This window comes from Patagioenas fasciata, chromosome 15 (assembly GCF_037038585.1).
Source record: "Patagioenas fasciata isolate bPatFas1 chromosome 15, bPatFas1.hap1, whole genome shotgun sequence".
Taxonomy (NCBI): domain Eukaryota; kingdom Metazoa; phylum Chordata; class Aves; order Columbiformes; family Columbidae; genus Patagioenas; species Patagioenas fasciata.
In genome coordinates, this window is record NC_092534.1 from 15,087,911 (window position 1) to 15,106,623 (window position 18,713).

The following is an 18,713-nucleotide window of genomic DNA, read 5'->3' on the forward strand; positions in this document are numbered from 1 at the left end:
TCCATCCCATGTCACCATCGGAGACCTTCCTGAGAGAAGCATGGCACATACCCCCTGTTACCATGTGTGTCTTCCTTTCCTAGGAGCCAGAATGCAAATTTCCAGAACCCCCGTTGCGAGAATACCCCGCTCATTGGCCGGGAGTCCCCACCTCCCTCAGTAAGTCTCTGTTTACTGCTCCTCTCTGCTTCAGCAACTTTGGGGAATACACGTTTACCACTCCTGTATATTCTCAAGAGAGCTGATTGTGCAACCAAACGCAGGATCTGGCCCATAAATGGCAGCAATTTGAATAGACAAACCATGTCTCACCTCCCATGGAGGATGAAACCTTGCTACTCTACTTTGGACGTTGCACATAAAAAGAATAAAACTCCATCTGTTAACACTTGCAATGCTATGGGCCCAGTCCTGCCACCACTGAAGTGCATGAGTATCTTGGTGGGTGACTTCAGCAGGATGATTCACTTGCATGCAGTGTTCTTGCTATCTGTGGCATTGGTTCCTCAAGTTTAAAAAGAAGCTTGTTAAAACAGTAATTTCAGAGTTATTGCTGAACCTCTCTCCTTAATTTGCCCTAAAGAGATGGTAGGATGAAACCTGTATCCTTTTTTTTGTTGAGATTTTTTTGTTTAATCTTTCTTTCACAACTGTTTTACTTTCTTTAGAATCTATTTTTGTATTTAATTTCCTATGGAGGAAGAAAAAAACTTTCATGGAAGGTTTTGTTATTTGGAGTGGCTTGATAGCCATTTCTGTATGCTGGACAAAACACAGACTTGCCTTCATGTCTGTGTAAGGACTAGATGAACCTTGCCCTCCTTCACTGGATCCTGTAAGCCTGACTTACACCAGAACCTGGAGAACGTGACATCGCAGTGCTCACTGGCTTGGTGGTGTGATTGCAGAAGATGAGTAGTAGCATGCTTAAGAATCAACCAGTCTTTAGGAATAACTATAAAGAAAATACACTCTGACGTGTGGTTCAAATTCACGGGAAGGGGAGGATGAAGGATTAGGAGTTGTGGTGGAAGAGAGGACAGCGCAGTCACTGGAGCCCCAGTGGCCTAATGGATAAGGCACTGGTCTCCTGAGCTGGGTATCATAGGTTCACCACCCTTCCAGCAGGTGCCTTTGTTCAATAGTTGTGAGGCCATGGATGGGGAAGGCAGTGACTTGAGGAATAGGGGGCAATGGCAGCACCTTCCTGCCTAACCTGGTCCATTCCTGGTTTAAACGGGTTGGACTGAACCTATTGACCAGCAGAGCCAAACTACAATATGGAGGTGGCAAGAGGTGGCTCGATCACTGTGTATCCTCCATCAAAAACAGTTCCTGCAAAGCAAGAAAAAAAAGGAATCAAAGCCAAAACAAAACAAAAGTTGCAGGAGACTCCTTTCTATAGGGAACAGGAGATGTGAGGCACTTCACCCCTCATTCCTTCTGCGGGGGAGTGCTGCCTTGCTGGGACCAAGGTTAAAGGTGTACAAAACCCGTTTACTGCCTCAAACCATTTAGGGACATGGTTTAGTTAGGTGGTGGCTGGTCTCTTCCAACCAAAGTGATTCTGTGGTGGTCCATGATTCTATGTTTTCACATCAAAAGGACCAGTTCATCTTGCTGTAGAGAAAGCAGAAAGTTTACTTTGCCAGACGTCTTTCAGGCTTCACAAAGGGTGTTTTTGTGATTCCCGGTGGCACTCTTGCGAGCTCTGGTAACGTTATCTGCTCTCAGCAAGAAGATGGTCCTCAGAAGAAGAGCTGATGTGCTGCGCACACTACAGTGTGGCAGATGCTTTCCCACTGGCGTTCCCTGTTGTAGGAAGGACGCTGTCCCTCTGCTGCTGCCAGGGCACGTGTTCCTTCAGTGTCTGTAGGCCAAGGTCCTGCTTCCCCTTCCCCTCCAGCTCTTCTGCTTCAGAGAAAGCACATTCCTTCCTGCAGGGGCTCGAGTTATGCAAGAAGTTCCTGGGTTCTTCAGTGGCTGTCTGCGTTAATACCCTGAGGGGTAATCCTGGTGCCTTAGGCTGGTTTCTGAGTGTAGATAAAGATGAGGGATTTTTGGTTTGTTTTTTTTTTTTGTTTGTTTTCAGAGTAACTTGACTTGGCAGCCACCAGGATGGCCTATAGGGAAGTGCAGAATCTGGGGAAGGAGAGTGTGGTGCTGCACCTATAGACATGGGGAGCTTCTCCCTAGATGAGGCAAGGACCAGGCTATAGCACAAATGTGTTTTCTGGAGGGACACAGTAGATGGGCAGTGGAGAGAAGATAAATACTGTCTACTCTCCAATTGACAGGCAGTGGGGAAGGAGGCTTTTCTGGGATTTTTGCACTTGCAGCTCTCCATAGCAGGCGACTGAGACTATACTGAGGCAAAAGAAATTGTAACTTCATAGCAAATAATCTGTGGGAGGAAAAAGATGAAATGGCAATACCAATGCACATGTCCCTACCTCTTTTTGGGGAGGGAGGAAAGGGTGAAACCAAGTAGGTTACGTCCAGTGTGTGGACAGAGCTGATATATTCCGTTTAGCTTTCTGTGAACAGATGGTGAAAACTAAGATGTGATGATCCTGCTGCATTGTTTGTCCGTTACTTTTCCTGGCTTTTTGTTTGTTTGTTCGTTTGTTTTTTCCCTTCTCTCATTCCTTCTGTTTTCTCCTTCTTGCCACAGGACTATTCCCGTAGGGTTGTAGAGCCCACCTTGTCACTGACACACACCACAGCGTTTCACTTGCTTGCACTGTGTTTTTCATGCACGTTGAGGCTGCACTCTCTTTTTCTCTCTCTTTCTTGCGTCATCACAGTTGTATTTGGCTGCCATGGACAGTAGCAGCCATATGAGCTGGCAGCTTAAGCCCTCGGACAGTGCACGGACATACTGGTAACAGCGCCCGCAAATGGAACAGGTACTGGAAAAAAGGTCCTTCTTGCTCAACCCCTTCTCCACTCCCGACCACTCCCTTCATCCCTGCACTGTTTATCCCAGGCCAGTGCCTTTTATTTCTTCGCATTCCTTCCCTCGGCACCTCCCACCCCATTCCCTCCTGCCAAGGGTTTAAATTAAAATCAGTTTTTGCTCTGGTGCAGACTCAAGGAGCAGTATCAACCTTCTGGTGCACGTTGCGAGGGTTTTAGGCTCTCATGCCTCACAAAAGCTGAGTCCCAGCAGCTTCAACTCAGAGTCCACCCTTGAGAACAGCTCAAACGCTTAGTACTGAGTGATGCTTGGGTGTAGAACTAACCTTGAGCTTCAAATGCAGAATAGAAATTCTCCCATCACAAGAAGCCCTTTTCTAGCAGTAAAGAGAACTAATCTAGCAGCTTTTCAATCGGGACGGCTTGTCTTAATTCAGCTTTTTGGCTTCCCTTGAGACTTGCTGCTGTTCTGTTTATCTTGATTGGTCATAACAGCATGTGCCCAAAACTACTTCCCTGCCACATGCATTAAGCTTCTCAGCACGATTTTTTCATTTGTTGAAAGATCCTGACTGGTAATGGTGGCCTTTCCTGAAAAGTCACTTCATTGCCTGTTAGATCTGTGTGCAGCTTCTCCTTTTATCCTTACATTTAAAGTCAGAAGGGAGCAAGTTTAAAGCATACTTCCCTAAAGGTACAGACATGAGCACTAAGATCTATTTCATTCTGTTTCCAAACTTTTTACTGTTTTGTTTGTTCTGTGTATGTCCAAATCATCCCATCCACGTCCCACCGGCTCTGTGAACGGGGCCTTCCTAGTACCATTTCCAGTGTTTCTTTTGCAGTGGTCCATGACAAAGCCATGTACCTACAGAAAGAGTAGGTTGTCTGCATTAGGCCTTGTAGTTTTTAGCTTGGTTGAGTATAGGGTATCATTAGAACTGCCTGGTGTGAAGGACAGTGCTCCCTCAAGGGAACCGCAGTCGCTCAGTGACTGGAAGGCGTTGGGTCCGGTTGGACCAGAGGGCCCGTTGCTTTTGGCTCATGCGATCAATGACCCATATCTGACATTCTGTTCCCAGAAATACGTGTCCATAAAGCTGCTGTTCCTTCTTTCCTGCCATTCCTGTTGGGACTCTCGTCAGCCTCGCATTGGATTCCTTTCTGTCATGTTGCTGCTTGGTCTGCACTCTTGCTGCCTCTTGCCGCGTGTCTGCCTGCCTTGTGCCGTGCTGGGGAGGTGCCGTCTGCATTGGGTGTCTCGGTGCCTTCTGCCGTGGTGCATGAATGCAAACTTGTCTTGAAGCATGGTGCTAACACCCTTGAGAGGGTCACAGCTTTATTAAATCTTGCAAAGACTGCCCCTGGGTGTCGGCTTATGGTGGGTTTTCTGCTTTTTGGTTCCTGCAGGTAGTATTGTAGTGATGTTAGGTGGGTCTGTTCCATGAAATAAAATGGTCTGTTCCATGAAATAAAATACTGCTTGTAGCGGGGGGCGGAATTCTAGCGTCTTCTCTGGACTTGAAGCCTCCTCTGGGCTGAAACACGACCTGATCTCAGTCTGCACTGTCTTCTGTTTACCTAAGGTCGCACCCAGAGCTTAATGTGGCTGTCTGCAGGGCTAAGAAAAAGGCATTGCATTCTTTCCAAGGCTTTCAAAACAAACAGAAGCTCTGTTCTTTTGACTTTGAAAACTTAAGTCCCTTTGAATTCATAACCCACTGGGTGCATCTTGCACCTCCCGTACATAACGATACCAAACCTTGGGTGTTTACTGTGCTCCAGCTCAGTTATTTGAGAGGAGGATCAACCTTTAAGAACTTCAATCCAGCAGCTTTGGTCTCTATTGGATTACCTGAATAGCTCTGGCAGGAAATCAAAGTCAGGGTAGCTGAACAGAGATACATGTGGGTTTTCTAACCACAAATAGTAAATAGTTTATACTTGGAGTCATGTTTTCATGTAGAAAGTGATCTTACAGCATAGCTCAGTTAGCTGTGAAGTACTCATGATCTGCACAGGGCTTGGTAGAATTTATCATCTCTAAAATTGATTATTGCCATTAGTTGGGTGGGTTTTATTTTGTTGGGTTGTTTTTTTTTTGCAAGCAATGATTCCTTTGTACTCAGGCTATACATGTTAAGTATGTGCTGGCAAATCATACCTATGGAAGTTTATACCCTCAACAATGCTGAATGTGAGGAAGGGACTTTTTTTTCCTTTGGAGGAATAAAAAATAAACTTGTGTACAATCTGCTGTGTTTGTCCCAGCTGACCGATAAGTGACGGAGAGGTGTGCTGTGGTGAACAGCACAAACCGCCAGGAGAAAGGACCACAAGAAATCTTTTAGGTACTCATTTTAGGGTAGCTGACGGTGTGGTGGAGGTATGGGTTGAAACTTGTCCTCTGTGCTGTTTTTGAAAGGGTAGATGAAGGGTGTATGGGCTTGTGGGTACTTCCAGTGAGAGTATGGGAAGAATGACTGCATTGTGCCTGTTCTTTAACCTTCTATGAAAGCTCCTCTTTTAAGGAAACTAAATGCAATGTATACCTCATAGTTGCGTCAGGCTCTATATCCCAGTTACCTCCAAGTAGAGTCCAAGACCTCCTCAGCTCCGAATTGTGCTCAGGCTTTAAGCCTTTAGAAATACTTTTTAAAGGAGCTAAAGACTTAGTTAATGTAACTATGGAAAATATAGTTTGGTTTCATATCCATGTGGCTGGCAAGTGTCCGCTGATACATCTACATCTGTTCGCCTGTCCAGATATTGGATCTGTGTATTCCACAGCATCTTTCCTCTGCTTCCCAGCAGAGGATGCACTGAGGACTTGGATGAGGGACTATGACCAACAGCATGTGGAGCAAAGTGGTCGTACATGGAGGCTACTGCAGTGACTGAAGATCCAGCTCACGCTGATAGAGCTGTGCTGGTTATGAGAGGTGCACAGTGAAGTGTTAGCCCTCTACTTCAGGTTTCAATCATAATTATCGTGGTCATTAACAACATGCTTTAACAGGAGTAGCTGGTTCAAACTGTAATGGGAAAAGGTACAAAGGCGCAAAAATTCTGAGTTAAGGAGAGAACATCAGCCCTAACTCTGACTACTCTGAGTCTTGATTTGTTCCTTATGTTGGATTGCAGGTAGGTTTGAATGTAAAATGCTCTCTGCTTGACTGCCCAAATCTCATGTTCCTGATGACTTTGTTTTAATGACACTTAATCAACTGTGGAGTGTTTTCTTGGTGGAGGAAGAAGTAAATTCTTTTTGACTTCTCCCTCCATGATGAGTGTACTTCGTACATCCTCAAAATGCAGTTCATCAAGTGACCTTTCTGGATTTTAATGCTCTAAAGAGTGTTGATGTTGCATGTTGTGTGCTGAACCTATATGACTTGTCCAGGAAGATGCATGATAACCTTCCATGATCAGATATTTTTTTCTATATACTTCTTACCAAACCTTAGTACCTGTTCATACTCATTTCCTATTACATGTCACATACAGGATACAAATGGAAAACAAGCAATCAAATGCATTTTTCCTTCTAAGACCCTCTTCTTGGCACGATGCTTGGCTGGTGCTTTCAGCATTGCACTACCCAAAATGTGCCCTACTTACTCTATGGGAAAGTTCTTTGACTTCTAAGCCTCTCTGAGCCCATTGGATTAGTCCTATATGCTTTAATAATGCCCTAAAGTTTATTTCTGAAGCAGTATTCCCATTTAATAAACTGTATAGAATATAATCCTTAAACTGGCCCAGCTTGGTATTTTTTCTACCTCTTTCCTTCTCACTGGCAAAAAAATACATCTTAAAAAGAGAAAGAACAGATGTACCTTTTGTCTTCTAAATATAGATGCCATTTCTGGGCCAGAGTTTTATATTAAGATCCATGTTCTGCAGAAAATTTTCCAATTATGGAAGACACTAAAAGATGAATGTGCAAATAAGCCACAGGTGTCTTCATCTTGTGCTGATGGGGTCAGCTCTGCCAAAGGAGCAGCTTCTCTCTTCTATTGTGCAGAGGCTCAGCCTGGGTCAGCCTTTGAAGGGGAAACTGATAAAATACCGTTAATTCTCTGAAAACCTCTTTGGATAGCTGAGCTTTTGAGAGCCTAAAGATGCCTCATAATGTTCTTTCCCAGTGGGCGAGATAAATCATACCTCCTGGTGTGGAACTGCCTTTTGGTCATCTCTTTGCCAGTTTAACTGGCTGTTTTATGTGGTTCAGTTTTAGAGGTGATAAAAAGTCAGTATGCTGAAGAGCACTCTTGGGAATTAAGATGTGGGTATTACAGAATTATTCAAGCTCCAGCTGGTATAAAAAGAGGGAAAAAATGTCTGTTCTTGTTGGTTGGTTGTTAGTATGATAGTAGCAGAATCCCAGAAGCAGTAATGTGGTCACGATGAAGGCATTGAACACATTGGCATAAAGACGCCAAGCCTTTTGTTCTTACTGCCGACTATTATTTACATGCTTTCCAGCTTGTTATTTGAAGCTGAACGGCATGTGTTACCTCAGTAGCTTCCGGGAGCTGTTTTGGATCACCTTGCTTAGAATAAAAGAGAAGATATGAAAAACCAGCCCCCTCAAACCAAAGCAACCTCTCATCTTTCTGACTTTCTCTTCTCACCCCCAAGCTGGAGTCTGGTCTACTGCTGCGTGGTACGCAGGTTGGATCCCAACCCCCAGTGGATTATTGCCCGTCTGATAACTGTAGCTAATATCATCTGGTTTAATGGCAGCCTGTTTCCAACCTGACAGTCTGTTCTTTCTTGGGCATGGATTGTTCAGAGATCCATTCTTCCACACTTTTCTTTCAAACGGCCCATCTGTGACGCGTGCCATCTTCTGATGCCCTCATTGCTGTAAAACGCAATGTGAAAATGCAGTGGACACCCATTTTCTTTTCAACCTCCTTTTCTGGCGTGGTTGAAAGCAACAACATGACTAAGAGAGGATGAAGGTGTGAGGTGGGTTTTTATATCTGCATCATTTCAATTTCCCTCTCTTCTCCCAAGGGAAGTGTGGCATGTTTTGACTCAATGACTGCTGGATTTCCTTCTCTGTAGAGAGCTTGGACAAACCATCAGCCCATCTGCACTGACCTGGCCAGCATCCTTGCAGCGGGTGGCAGTATGTGACTCAAACTGGGCTGTGCAGTGACTTGTGAAGCTTTCCTTGTCAGAGCCAGCAGCTCTTTGATACACGTGCTGTAAATACAGACCATTTTATGCTGGGAGGTGGTCGTAATCTGTGGTTCGGTGTTTGCATTAGTCATTCTGACTTACTTTTCTGTTTGTTTTGTTTTCTTTTGTCTTGTCTTCCTCCAGTACACCTCCAGCATGAGAGCCAAATACCTCGCCACCAACCAACCTCGTCCAGATGCTGGCAGTGTGCATTAAAATGGAAAAGCAAAAGCAAAAAAACAAACAAACAAACAAAACGCAAAACCCACACGTGCAGTCAGACTAAACAATGTGCCAACTGCTGTGCCCCTGTGCTGTCCTCGTACAACAATCCTGCAGTTCTGCCCAAAATCCAGTGCGGCTCCTTCTGTTTCTCCAGTCCAGACCGCCCTCCAACCTGGTACCTGCCCACTGGAGTGGAAGCCCCTTTTGAATTAAAGCCTTCAGCTTGTTGTACCTGATGTGTGAGAGAGAGCAAGCATGTGCGGGCAAGCAACTGAGAGCACCCAGGCAAGAAATTGGGTCCACCTGCCTGGGGGTCAACTTATTAGAGTATCCTATTGGAAAAAGTTGGTGAATCTCTTCTGCCCCTTTTTTTCCCTTTCTGTTCCCCAGAGGGACTCGGTGAAACATGGTGATAGATCATCTCCTGCAGTGGGATCAGCGGTGTGTCAAATGCTGAAGAAGCAGAGGTTCGGTGCCTGTGATTAGTGTACAATGCTGAGTCAGTGCACGATGCAGCATTTTTGGGGGGGGAGTCCTCTGGTTTGGTGCCCCGTGTGAGGGAGGAGGGCAACTCCTTCCTCATGGTGTCACTGCATATCCACTGTAATTTGGGAGCCTGAGGCTCCTCTAGAGCAAACTATTCCACTATCCTGGTTAACTTTAAAAAAAAATTCATTAAGAAAATGCCTTTTTGTTTCCCACTCTATCCAGCATGTGAATCCTTGAGGAGGAGCAGGGGGTCCCAGCACCAGCCAGGTGCACTGTCCATGGCTCCGAACTGACCTCTGCTCCACCGGGGAAGCCCATGTACTTGCAGATGGTGTTCTGGGTGCTGCCTCTACGAGGCCGACACACAGATCAAACAGGAGCCAGCAACCCACTTGGTGCCAAATTTTTCCAGGAAAAGACTTGTAAGACTTTATGGGGGGTATTTTTGCACTAGTTTCAGCTCTCTAATGCTAGATCTTATGGGACAGTCAGCTTGCGAAAGCGAGAGAGACTGGAAGCACCAATGGATTTATAGCATATACAGGCTCTCCCTGCAGGAGTGACCTGCTGGACTTTTTTTAATCATAATTTACAGCACAGGGTTGCTGAACTAACATTAATGGAGTTTTTTGGAGCCTCAGTCCTATAGCTCACAAGATCGTCAGTGTATCTTTCTCTGTGTTCCGGAGTCAGAAACCCAAATGACATCTGAAGAATATTGTGACCGTCAGAAACGTTTTTGATTTTATTCTATTTTGTTCCTCAAGGCACATTGCTAACCACTATCTGACCGTGTTAAGGCACATGTAAGGCATTTTTCTAGACGTGAGGCAGAACAAGGCTTGCGAAGGGGCAGCTGCGTGCCTGCAGAAGGTAACATCCTCCATTGGTGCTGTACTTTCCACTGAAGAGCCGTGCTCTGAGGGCACTGATGGCTTCCCACTGGAAGAGGAGACTGTCTCCTGCGAGGTGCTGTCAAGTACTGCCCTTTCAATAGGGTAACTATGATATTCCTTTTTGTCTTTTTTACCTCTGAGCAGGGGCATCTTAGTGTAGCTGCTGAGCATTATATTAAATAACCGGCAGAAGAAACAAAGTGGGAAGCGTCTCTCAAACTGGAGTTGAGCCATTGGCAGAGGCAGTTAGTCTTCACCTCAGTGATGTTCAGACTCGGTGTCTGTTTAACCACGTTTGCTGTACGGGGCACAGAATCTACCAATCTGCCTTTACTCAAGTCAGTTGCCTTCTCGCAGGGAGGTTGGAATTGCTCCTAGCAGGCAGCTAACTAGGATGATGGTATGTGCTGTAAAATCCTACCAACTCTGTGGAAGAACAAGCTCTGGGACTCCTCTTAAGATAGAAACCACTAATGGACTGTGAAACCTGTAGGCCAGCTCTTTCCATTCGAAGCAGTGAGGGAGACAGGGAGGAGGCGCCACCGTGCAAACAGGAAGAGAAGGTTTTGGAGACAACTTCACGCTTCACAACTTCACCGTAAATCTCTGGAAGCAGGATTTTCTTGCTCAGGTCTGACTATGCCCTTTCAAACATGTCTGGGCTTCACACTAAAACATACCTCTGCATTATCACATAACAAGGGCAGGGAATAGTAGTCACAGGTGGTATGGAGGGACATTGTGGCTCAAGGGCACCAGGTTATCCACCTTGTTTTAAAGCCTATCAGGAGACCCGGGTGTGCAAGCATGGGGCATGATCAGCTTGCAGGGCATGCAACAGATATCTGGGGGCAAATGAACCTTCCCCTCGCTTTGAAGAAGCAAGAGCCATATAATCCTTATTAAGACTGAGTTGTTCTGTCATCATCTCTCCTTGCAAGGATGTGCTCAGATTGCTACATAGACTACCAATTTCAAGGGAGCTACCCTAAAATCTGTGGCGTGGTCCTACTCATTAAAGGCAAGTGCTTTGAAGGCTGGAGGGTGTGGGGAACCTTGTGGAAACAAGTTCTTCTGTATATTGACTGTTCTGCATACAGAATGCATCCTGAGCATGTGTGTGACTGCACTTCGGGTCAGATCTGCATTGTCGCGGTGGTGTTGTCTGTGCCAGCGGGGATAACGAGGGAGCGAGTCTTTGCCTTTTTGTTTGCAGCATCTGGTGGAGCGGCCACTTTGACCGCCTTCCTTCCAAGGTTTGACATAGCCACTCAACACCCAGAACAACTTCTGGGAATATCTGGGGCTTGCAGCAAGGCACAGATGTGGAGATATGTGCTCTGTGACTTCAAACTATAACTGGAAAGAATGTTACGGAGATAACATTTTGCTCTCTGGAGGCCAGCATAACGTGACTGCAGTGTGAGCTGTGTACCTTTGTCCAGCCAGCACTTCCTTTACTTGACATGGATATTGCACTTTTGTAAAGCATCCTGGAACTCTGCTGCCCCACTGCATGCTGTGCAGAGCGCTGGATAGGAAACACAGACAAAATGGGTTTCTTTTGGTTTATTATTACTTTTTGGTTTTCTTAATTTTATTTTACTGGAAGCTTGAGCAACAGTGTGGCATTTCTGCAGGCTGGTCTGAATGGATCTGCTGAAGAACAGATGGCCTTTGCCTATTCTTATGGCTGCGACATAATCGGTCTCATCCATATGGTCACATTTTGTCTGAGGAGTGGACTTTGAAAAGCCAAGATCTCCCAGACTCTGTGCCTCCCTCTCGGGTGAACAGCAGGTGCTATCTGGCGAAGACTCATCTGTTCTAGATGACATTCATGGTTGAGGGAGTCCAAACTCTTCAAGCTGTAGGAGGTAAAGCTGTAGAGACTTCTCTCTCTTCCACTGTGTCTCTCTGTTTTTAATGTGACAAAATGCCAAGGCCATATCACTTGGTGTGTCCCAGCTGACCTTATTGGAACGTTACTCATCTTACTGGTTGCTAGCAAAAGGGTCCAGAATTCAGGGGAGATGCGATTGGCCTCTGGACACCTCCAGATGAAAGGCAGCTTGTCTGGTTGAAGGTGACTGCATCGGTGAAGACGCTTCATGTTACTTTTTCAGAAGCACAAATGTGGTCATTGGCTTGTCTGGTTGGCTTGGTTTATTTCCACTGCATCATCATGTGTGAATGACACTTTCTTTTGGAACTGAGAACTCTTCCAAGCACACAAACATCTCCACAATGTGAAATGTAAATAGCATGTTGGACTCTCGTGTCCAGTGTTCAAGACTGCATTGTAATTGTAAAGGAAATCGAATCGAGACTTGGCTGTGAATTTCTTGTGCTGTCTTGGGAATTATAACTGTAGTGTTTGTATCCTGTATGTATTATTAAACTGATTTCATTTTATGTGCTGATAAAAGGGTTCAAGCTAAGATTTTTAGCGTGCATCCATGTATCCAAATGTGAAGGATGGAGTGCTCCCTTTCCCTCCTGTCCTTTTTAAGTTTTCTCCATTTGATAGGTGTTAATTTTCCGTGTACAGTCATCTCAGCCAAGATGCAAGGATGCTCATTTGAGTGCTTCGAGGGGGACACAGTGCATGGGGTTTTAAGTGATCCTAAGATCCATAGCAGTTCCCTGAAAATACATGAAAAGTTTGGCCTTTCTGAGAGTAAATCATTTCTCAGCGGGGCTGCTTAGCCATCGCTCATGAGAGCTTTGAGTGCTGCAGGGTGGCAGCAGACAGGAGTGGGTGGATACCCATAAGAGCAAGGTACAGGTACCTGTGTGGATAAACCCATGGCTTCTGGTCCCACCTTCTTTCTAGCAGCAACTGGAGTACCCTGCTGAACCCTTTGAAGAAAAGAGAGGTGTCTTGGCTTGTTGATTCCAGCCACCCCACCTGATCCAGTAGATGAGGTGGGTGGGTTTTCCTTTAGCTCGGGAGGGGAGGTGTTTTTGAAGTACTTCCTACCTGGGGACCAAGGAGAAGCTGGAGCCTTCTCCAGCTCAACCAGTGAACATCTCTTGGGTGGGAGGAGAAACACCCTCCGGGCAGATACTAAGGAGTTGGACCTAATACCTTGAGAGAAGAGACTCAACAAGACTTAATCTGTGCATTTAACTGGGTGGCTTCTTTCATCACAGCCTACTCTCATTTTCTATAAATGGTTTGTGTGCATGCTATAGATGGCCTCCCTAGTAATTCCAGGAGGCCCAGCAGAAGCGTGGGGTGTTTTGGTAGCAGTTCCTAGAGGAATAGCCGGTGATCTGTGCTTTCGGCTCTCCCGCTGAGCTGGGGTGGTGGGTGTGTTGCCCAGCTCGGGGAGAGAAGGGACAGGTCACTGGTGGCCTGGAGCTCCTGGGTGCTCACCCAGCCCCTGTGGCTGCGTGTAAGAACAAAGTGGAACATAAACTGATGTACAACCAGAAAGTTCAAAAAATTCCTTTCCTCAAGAGGGATAACTGTAGCATGAAGCTCTTAGGTGCTCTGCATATTTGATACCACATTGCTCCTCACTATGCAATTCCCACCTCCTTCCTTCCTCTTCCTCCTCTGATCTCACACCAAGACTTCTCCAGTGGCTGCTGCCCAGGAGGCCACTGAAGTCCCAGAAAAGCTTCACTTCTTTCCTTGTCCTCTGCACTGGGTCCGGGTGCCCAGCCGTCGCGTCGCGTGCCTCAGGTCCCTTGGTAACGGGAGGCCCCATGAGTTTTATTCACATCATTCAGAGGGAAGTTATTTTTCTTGGACACTGTGCACAGAAACCTAATGGTGAACATGTACCTGGCCTTTTTGTAACTTTTCTGTTTTTTCTTCTTAACCATAATGGTTGTATATCATACCACTTTATATACATATATAATATATAAATATATATAATTTTTTTAAAAACTTTGGACCTGCTAGTTTCTTTCAAGTGTTCCTGCACTTACCCAAAATGTTTTTAAATTGTGAGGGTTAAAGAGGATTGAGCCCATTTTTGTATCTTTACTTTTAATTCTGTAGTTCTATTGATTGTAATGTAGCTATTTTTTACTGTAACTTTTTGGTTTGCAAATACTAAACAAAAAAACCTAAATGTAATTTCTGTGGTTTCTATTCAGCTTGGGTTTCATGTTTTAAAAATAAACGATTTAAAACCACTGTTCCTCTTCGTTGATTCTTCTTTTCTCTTTTCTTTTTTGGTCCATAAGCCTACCTGAATTTTCATTACCTTTGATACTCTGTGGTAGATCCATGAAGTGGGGGTGGGCAGTCGAGCATTGAAGTCTAATAGCTGGTAGAGGATGGAAGGAATAGGAATGTGAGTGCCCAATTATTAGTGTCACATGTGCTAATATGTACGTGAGATGAAGTGTGTGCACATGTATGAGCAGGGCTGCTTTCTTCCTTTGCTTCTGGGTCTCAACCTGATCTGCTTGCTGTTAGAAACGGTAGGCTTTGGGATTTCTAACTCAGTTTGAAGACTGGACTGTTACAATTGAATTGGACAGCTTCAGAAGAACCTCTGAAGGAAAAATGATCGATATGGACATTTCCTCCAGGGGAAGCTGCACTAATCCTGCTTTACAACAAGGCGGCTTGTACCTCGTGGAGGTTTCGGGGGGAGCCCGGGTGGGTGCTGTGGCGGGACCATCCTTGTACTGGTGCCTCTGGGGCTACAGGAGCCGCTGCAGAAGATGCTGGAGCAGCTGGGGGACGTGGCCATCAGGCTTTGGAGATGTTCGCCCTTCTCAGGGGACACCCCCGAGCCCCCTGTGCTGCTTTGCTTATGCTGCATGGGAGCAGCAGTGAATGTAAGCGGTTCGTGTTCACCAGCAGAAGTGCAAGTAGTGTGGAAATACGGTATGGAGGGATGAGGGTGGACAGCAACAGCTCAGCCGCTGCAATAGCATCCCTTTGCAGGAGGTGCACGTATGTACGTGCCTTCGGTAGCATCGCATGAGGAGCTGAAGTAGCTCAGCGTGGGCTCATCTTTCTCTGCTCTGCCCCAGGCTGTTTGGGTTTCTCTGTAGTTCTTCATTTGTACTGTTCTCTGATCGCAGGCCCATTCTCCTGCATCCCTATCAAGTAGTGAATTGAAACCTTTACCTTCTTGTAATTATCTCGATCTGTTTTATGCCTCATCCTATCAGTCAAATCGAGGGATTGGGCTCCTGGCTCTGTCCTGTGCTGTTCTTACCCCAGTCTTAGCCCATCACTTACCAGCTGTGGGTCTTGGGGAAGCTCCTCACCACCGAACTGCAGTAAAGCCGAACAGCATCTCCTGCTGCCTAAACTCAGCCCCCAGGATGAGGGACAGGGGGAGCAGAGCAGCCCCTCACACAGGAGTGCAGGTCTTTTGTGGGGGAGTGGAAACACCTGTGGGGTGGGAAGGGACACGTAAAATCCTTTTGGCAGGATTTGGTGACAGTGGGTAGCTCTGTCTATGCAGACTACTCTTGATCTGAGTGGGTTAAAGTAGAAAGCTCCCAAACTCCGCAGGAATGCTGGAAGGACCAGGGTGACGGTCCTGGATGTCACCACTAAGTGGCAGAGCCAGTCTGAAAGCTATTGAGAGGGGACAGAATCCTGCACCCTGCGTCATGAACTGGGATCCCGGGCACCTTCCTCCTAGGTGCTGCTGGTCCTGTCCCGCTCCCCGTGGGAGCATGTGTACTGTTTACTTGGAAGGCTGGACTGCTCTAAGCCAGGGTTTAACTCTGGCTTAATTAATGCTGTATTTTTTTAAGCACTGTGTATGTTTGTATGGCTGAAACCCACAGCCTTGCTCTCGAGTCCTGCCCATCAGTACGGTGCAGAACCACAGAGGGCGTTTTGCTGTTTTTCACCCTCATGGCTGTGAATGTCAACAGACACCAGTTTTGCTCCCTTCACTGACGACTGACAGATCTTCCTCCCCATTTCTTTTAATTTTATAAAGGAGGAATCCGTGTTTTCCTTCCTTATCCCTGATGAGAAATGATTAAACCTGCCTTTTGGTGCAAAGGGCTTGGAGCAGTCAAGGGAATCTGATGGTGCGAGGGAAAATAAAGCTCCCATCAGTGTCAGCACGTAAATATTTCACCAGGTTTATGGAGTCCCACCAGGGATGGGAACATGTGAAGGCCCCCTGCCCGGTGACCCTTCCCAGCGCTTTCCAGCCGTCCCCAGCAGCCGCAGGCTTCACTCACCCATCTGCCCCACTCCCTGTCCCAGCACCTTAAATGATACAGAGCTGGGAGAAAAATGGGGGAGGTTGAAGTATGTGTTTGCGTAAACCTTGCCTTCTGATCAGCCTTCAGTAGTGGTCTGTTAGATCTCCGTGCTCAAAGATAAGGCAGGGAGGAATGCCCTGGGGAGATGCTTTCAAATGTATTTGTTCCTGTGGTGCATTGAGCTCTGCCAACAGGAGCATTTTCTCTGGGAGAAGCTGGTGGCTGCGGTGTGCTCACTGGGACACGGCTACTAACTTCATGTCCCCATCTCCTGTCACCTCTTGGGGTGGGAAATAGCACATGCTACAGGTAATGCTTTCTGCTGAACGTGGCACCGTGCATGCAGTATCTGCTGCTGAAGCCTGGGTGTGCCCAGCTTCTTTCGTCAGATGCACTGGGAGCTGGAGTCACGGCTTTTTTGCTGGGGTCACTGTCAGGACTTTGCCTCCCCGTGTGTTCGAGGAAGACAGCTAAATTGCTCCTCCTCTCCTTCAACCCCTTCTGAAGCACCCCTGTACTCAAGGAATGATCCCATCTCCCTGTCCCACTCTGCTGGACCACATCTGCTTTCAGGAGGTCATGGCCACTCCTCGTGTTGTGGGGAAGGCCAGGACTGATCGCTGAGCATCCGCTGACCGCTCAGCTTGAAAGAAAAGCCTGAAAGAGGATACTCCAATCAATCTGACCACATGGGGATGCTGAAGTCTTGCTCTTGGCAGCTGGAAGAGTTTGCAAGCAGAGGCAGCCACAGGAGGGGCAAGGGGAGAGATGCCGCAGCAGCCCCGGGGCTCAGCGTGGCTCCTCTGCACCCCGGGTTGTGTTTGCAGCCCAGCCTGGACCAACTCTGTGGGTCACAACACCACGGTGCAGAGGGACGTGGCCACCTGGCACGTTTGCCTTCACCAGCACAGGTGGCCGGGCAGGGATGAGGGTGGCCTGGCTGCGGCCACCACAAGTCACAGGTCTGGCCACCATGATGGAGCCACCGGTCATGTTGCCGTGCCCTTGTGTGGTAGCAAGGGGATGGATGGTGGCAGGAGCAGAAGGACTGCGGCTGATGTCTCTGTTACTGCAGGTGAGACTGCAGGACCGTTTGCCTCGACTCTGCAGACAGGACCTGGAGCAGGTCACGTTTTTCACCATGACCTCATCAAAAATCCCTGCTCAGGGATTTTTTTTTAATCCTGCGTTGGTCCGTGAAGGGGAGCTGGAGGAAGCACAGCTCCCTTCTCACTGAGAGGCGTTGCAGATGTTGCTGCTGGAGCCTTTCTCTTGCTTCCTCTTCCCACTAGCCAAACACCGTGGGACCTGGCGCTTGCACCCCATAAATCACTTGGTCACTCATGATCCGCTACAAACACGGCTGCTCTGGGGCCAGGGGATGGGCTGTTTGGGCAGGGAGCCAGCATGGCCCCCCCCCCACTTCTGACCCCTCCCGTGCCCCCCTAAGACAAGGGGAGGTGGACACGGCTGGACCATCATCCAGCGCTGACTGCGGTGCCACTGCTTTGCTTTGCTGTGTCACTGCTGCTTTCACCCCCCTCCTCTCTGCAGGGCCAGGCACAAACCAGGCACCGTACCCCCAGCCACCCCCTTTTTGGGGCAGAGAAACAGAAGGGGACACATCTGCTGAGGATGAGGCTGGAAGGGATGGGAACAGGGCTGTACAACGGTGCTGCAGCTTCATGGGTCTCGTCCGGCAGCATCGTGGGAAGTGTTTCCAGCTGCTTTTAAGATGCTCAATTCATCTCCTCCTCCGCGCTCGGCTTCCAAACAGCTACAGGAGCAGAGCTGGCCCTGCTGTGTGGCTGAGGCTGTGGGGAGGGAATTGGTTTAGATCTGTTCAAGGCTGGTCTTAAAAGTCAGAAAGAGAAAAATGAACTTGAGGGCTTGCGAGGTATTTATTTTAACCACCTTCAGGTGATGCAGGAGTGGGAAATGGGAAGATTAAAAAAAAATAAAGGCAAAGTGGGCAATGGCTTGGAACTGTATGGGGGGGGGGATCTGCCCGGCACACCTGAGAGCTTGGCTGTCCTGCAGCCGTCACTGTCTGTTGCAGGGTTTTGCAACCCCGTGCTCCAAAACAACCGATGCTAGTGGGGGATTTAGTGTCCTTCAGCTGCACGGGGCTGCCGGGGTGCAGCTCATGCCCCCATGAGGACCCTGCCCCCCCACTCCCCAGCACTGGGATGGGTGACTCCCAAAGATGCATCTGGAACACTCCGTGCATTGCTCAGGCCCTGCGATTTGGCCGCTTTTGTGTTCGTTTCCCACAAATATTGCAGTTTGCTGGGCCAGCGAGGCTGGAAGTGGGGCTTGGACTTGATTCACATGAGTTTCATCATCTCCCAACATCACCCCCTCCCCCTCCAAGGCTCAAATATTTCTCACCGCCGTGGGTGCCAGGACGGGTGTTCATCCTATCACACAGCTCCCCAGTGAGAAGTCCCCATGCAGCAGCTGGGCTGGGAACGCCGTGATTCACACAAAGTCCACGATAATGAGTAAATGCAAATTAAAACAACAACAACAAAATTGGAGGAAGCAGCAAGAATGACTAAATCGATGTGTTGCTCTCTGCCCTCAATGCTGCAGCCGCCCAGGGACCGGGAAAGCCTTTGGCTGCGCACAGTGCTGGAGCATCCCTTGGGCACAGCGGTGTCAACAGCAGCGGTCCCTACGTAATGGCGGTGTCCCCATCAAGCCAGGCTTGTCCTCATCCCACCGCCACACACCAGCACCTCCAAAAGGTGCAGCCTTATCAGCTGCTGCAAGTTGGTG

At 47.6% G+C, this 18,713-nt stretch overlaps 1 protein-coding gene across 4 annotated transcripts in view; it reads left to right on the forward strand.

Moving 5' to 3' along the window:
- The window catches only part of TTYH3 (tweety family member 3), a 77,001-nt gene extending 63,123 nt beyond the window's left edge, over positions 1-13,878 (forward strand). Inside the window, exons 13-15 of one of the 4 annotated variants that reach the window (XR_011741421.1) lie at positions 84-159; positions 7,564-7,896; positions 8,257-13,878. Coding sequence is in view for 3 of the 4 variants with exons in the window: in XM_065850977.2 (XP_065707049.1) it covers positions 84-159; positions 2,808-2,888 (157 nt within the window). In the remaining variant the exon portion in view is untranslated. Of the gene's footprint in view, positions 1-83; positions 160-2,807; positions 2,910-7,563; positions 7,897-8,256 lie in introns of all 4 variants that reach the window. The other 3 variants (XM_065850977.2, XM_065850978.2, XM_065850979.2) reach the window with 3 other exon arrangements.
- Positions 13,879-18,713: the final 4,835 nt, after the last annotated feature.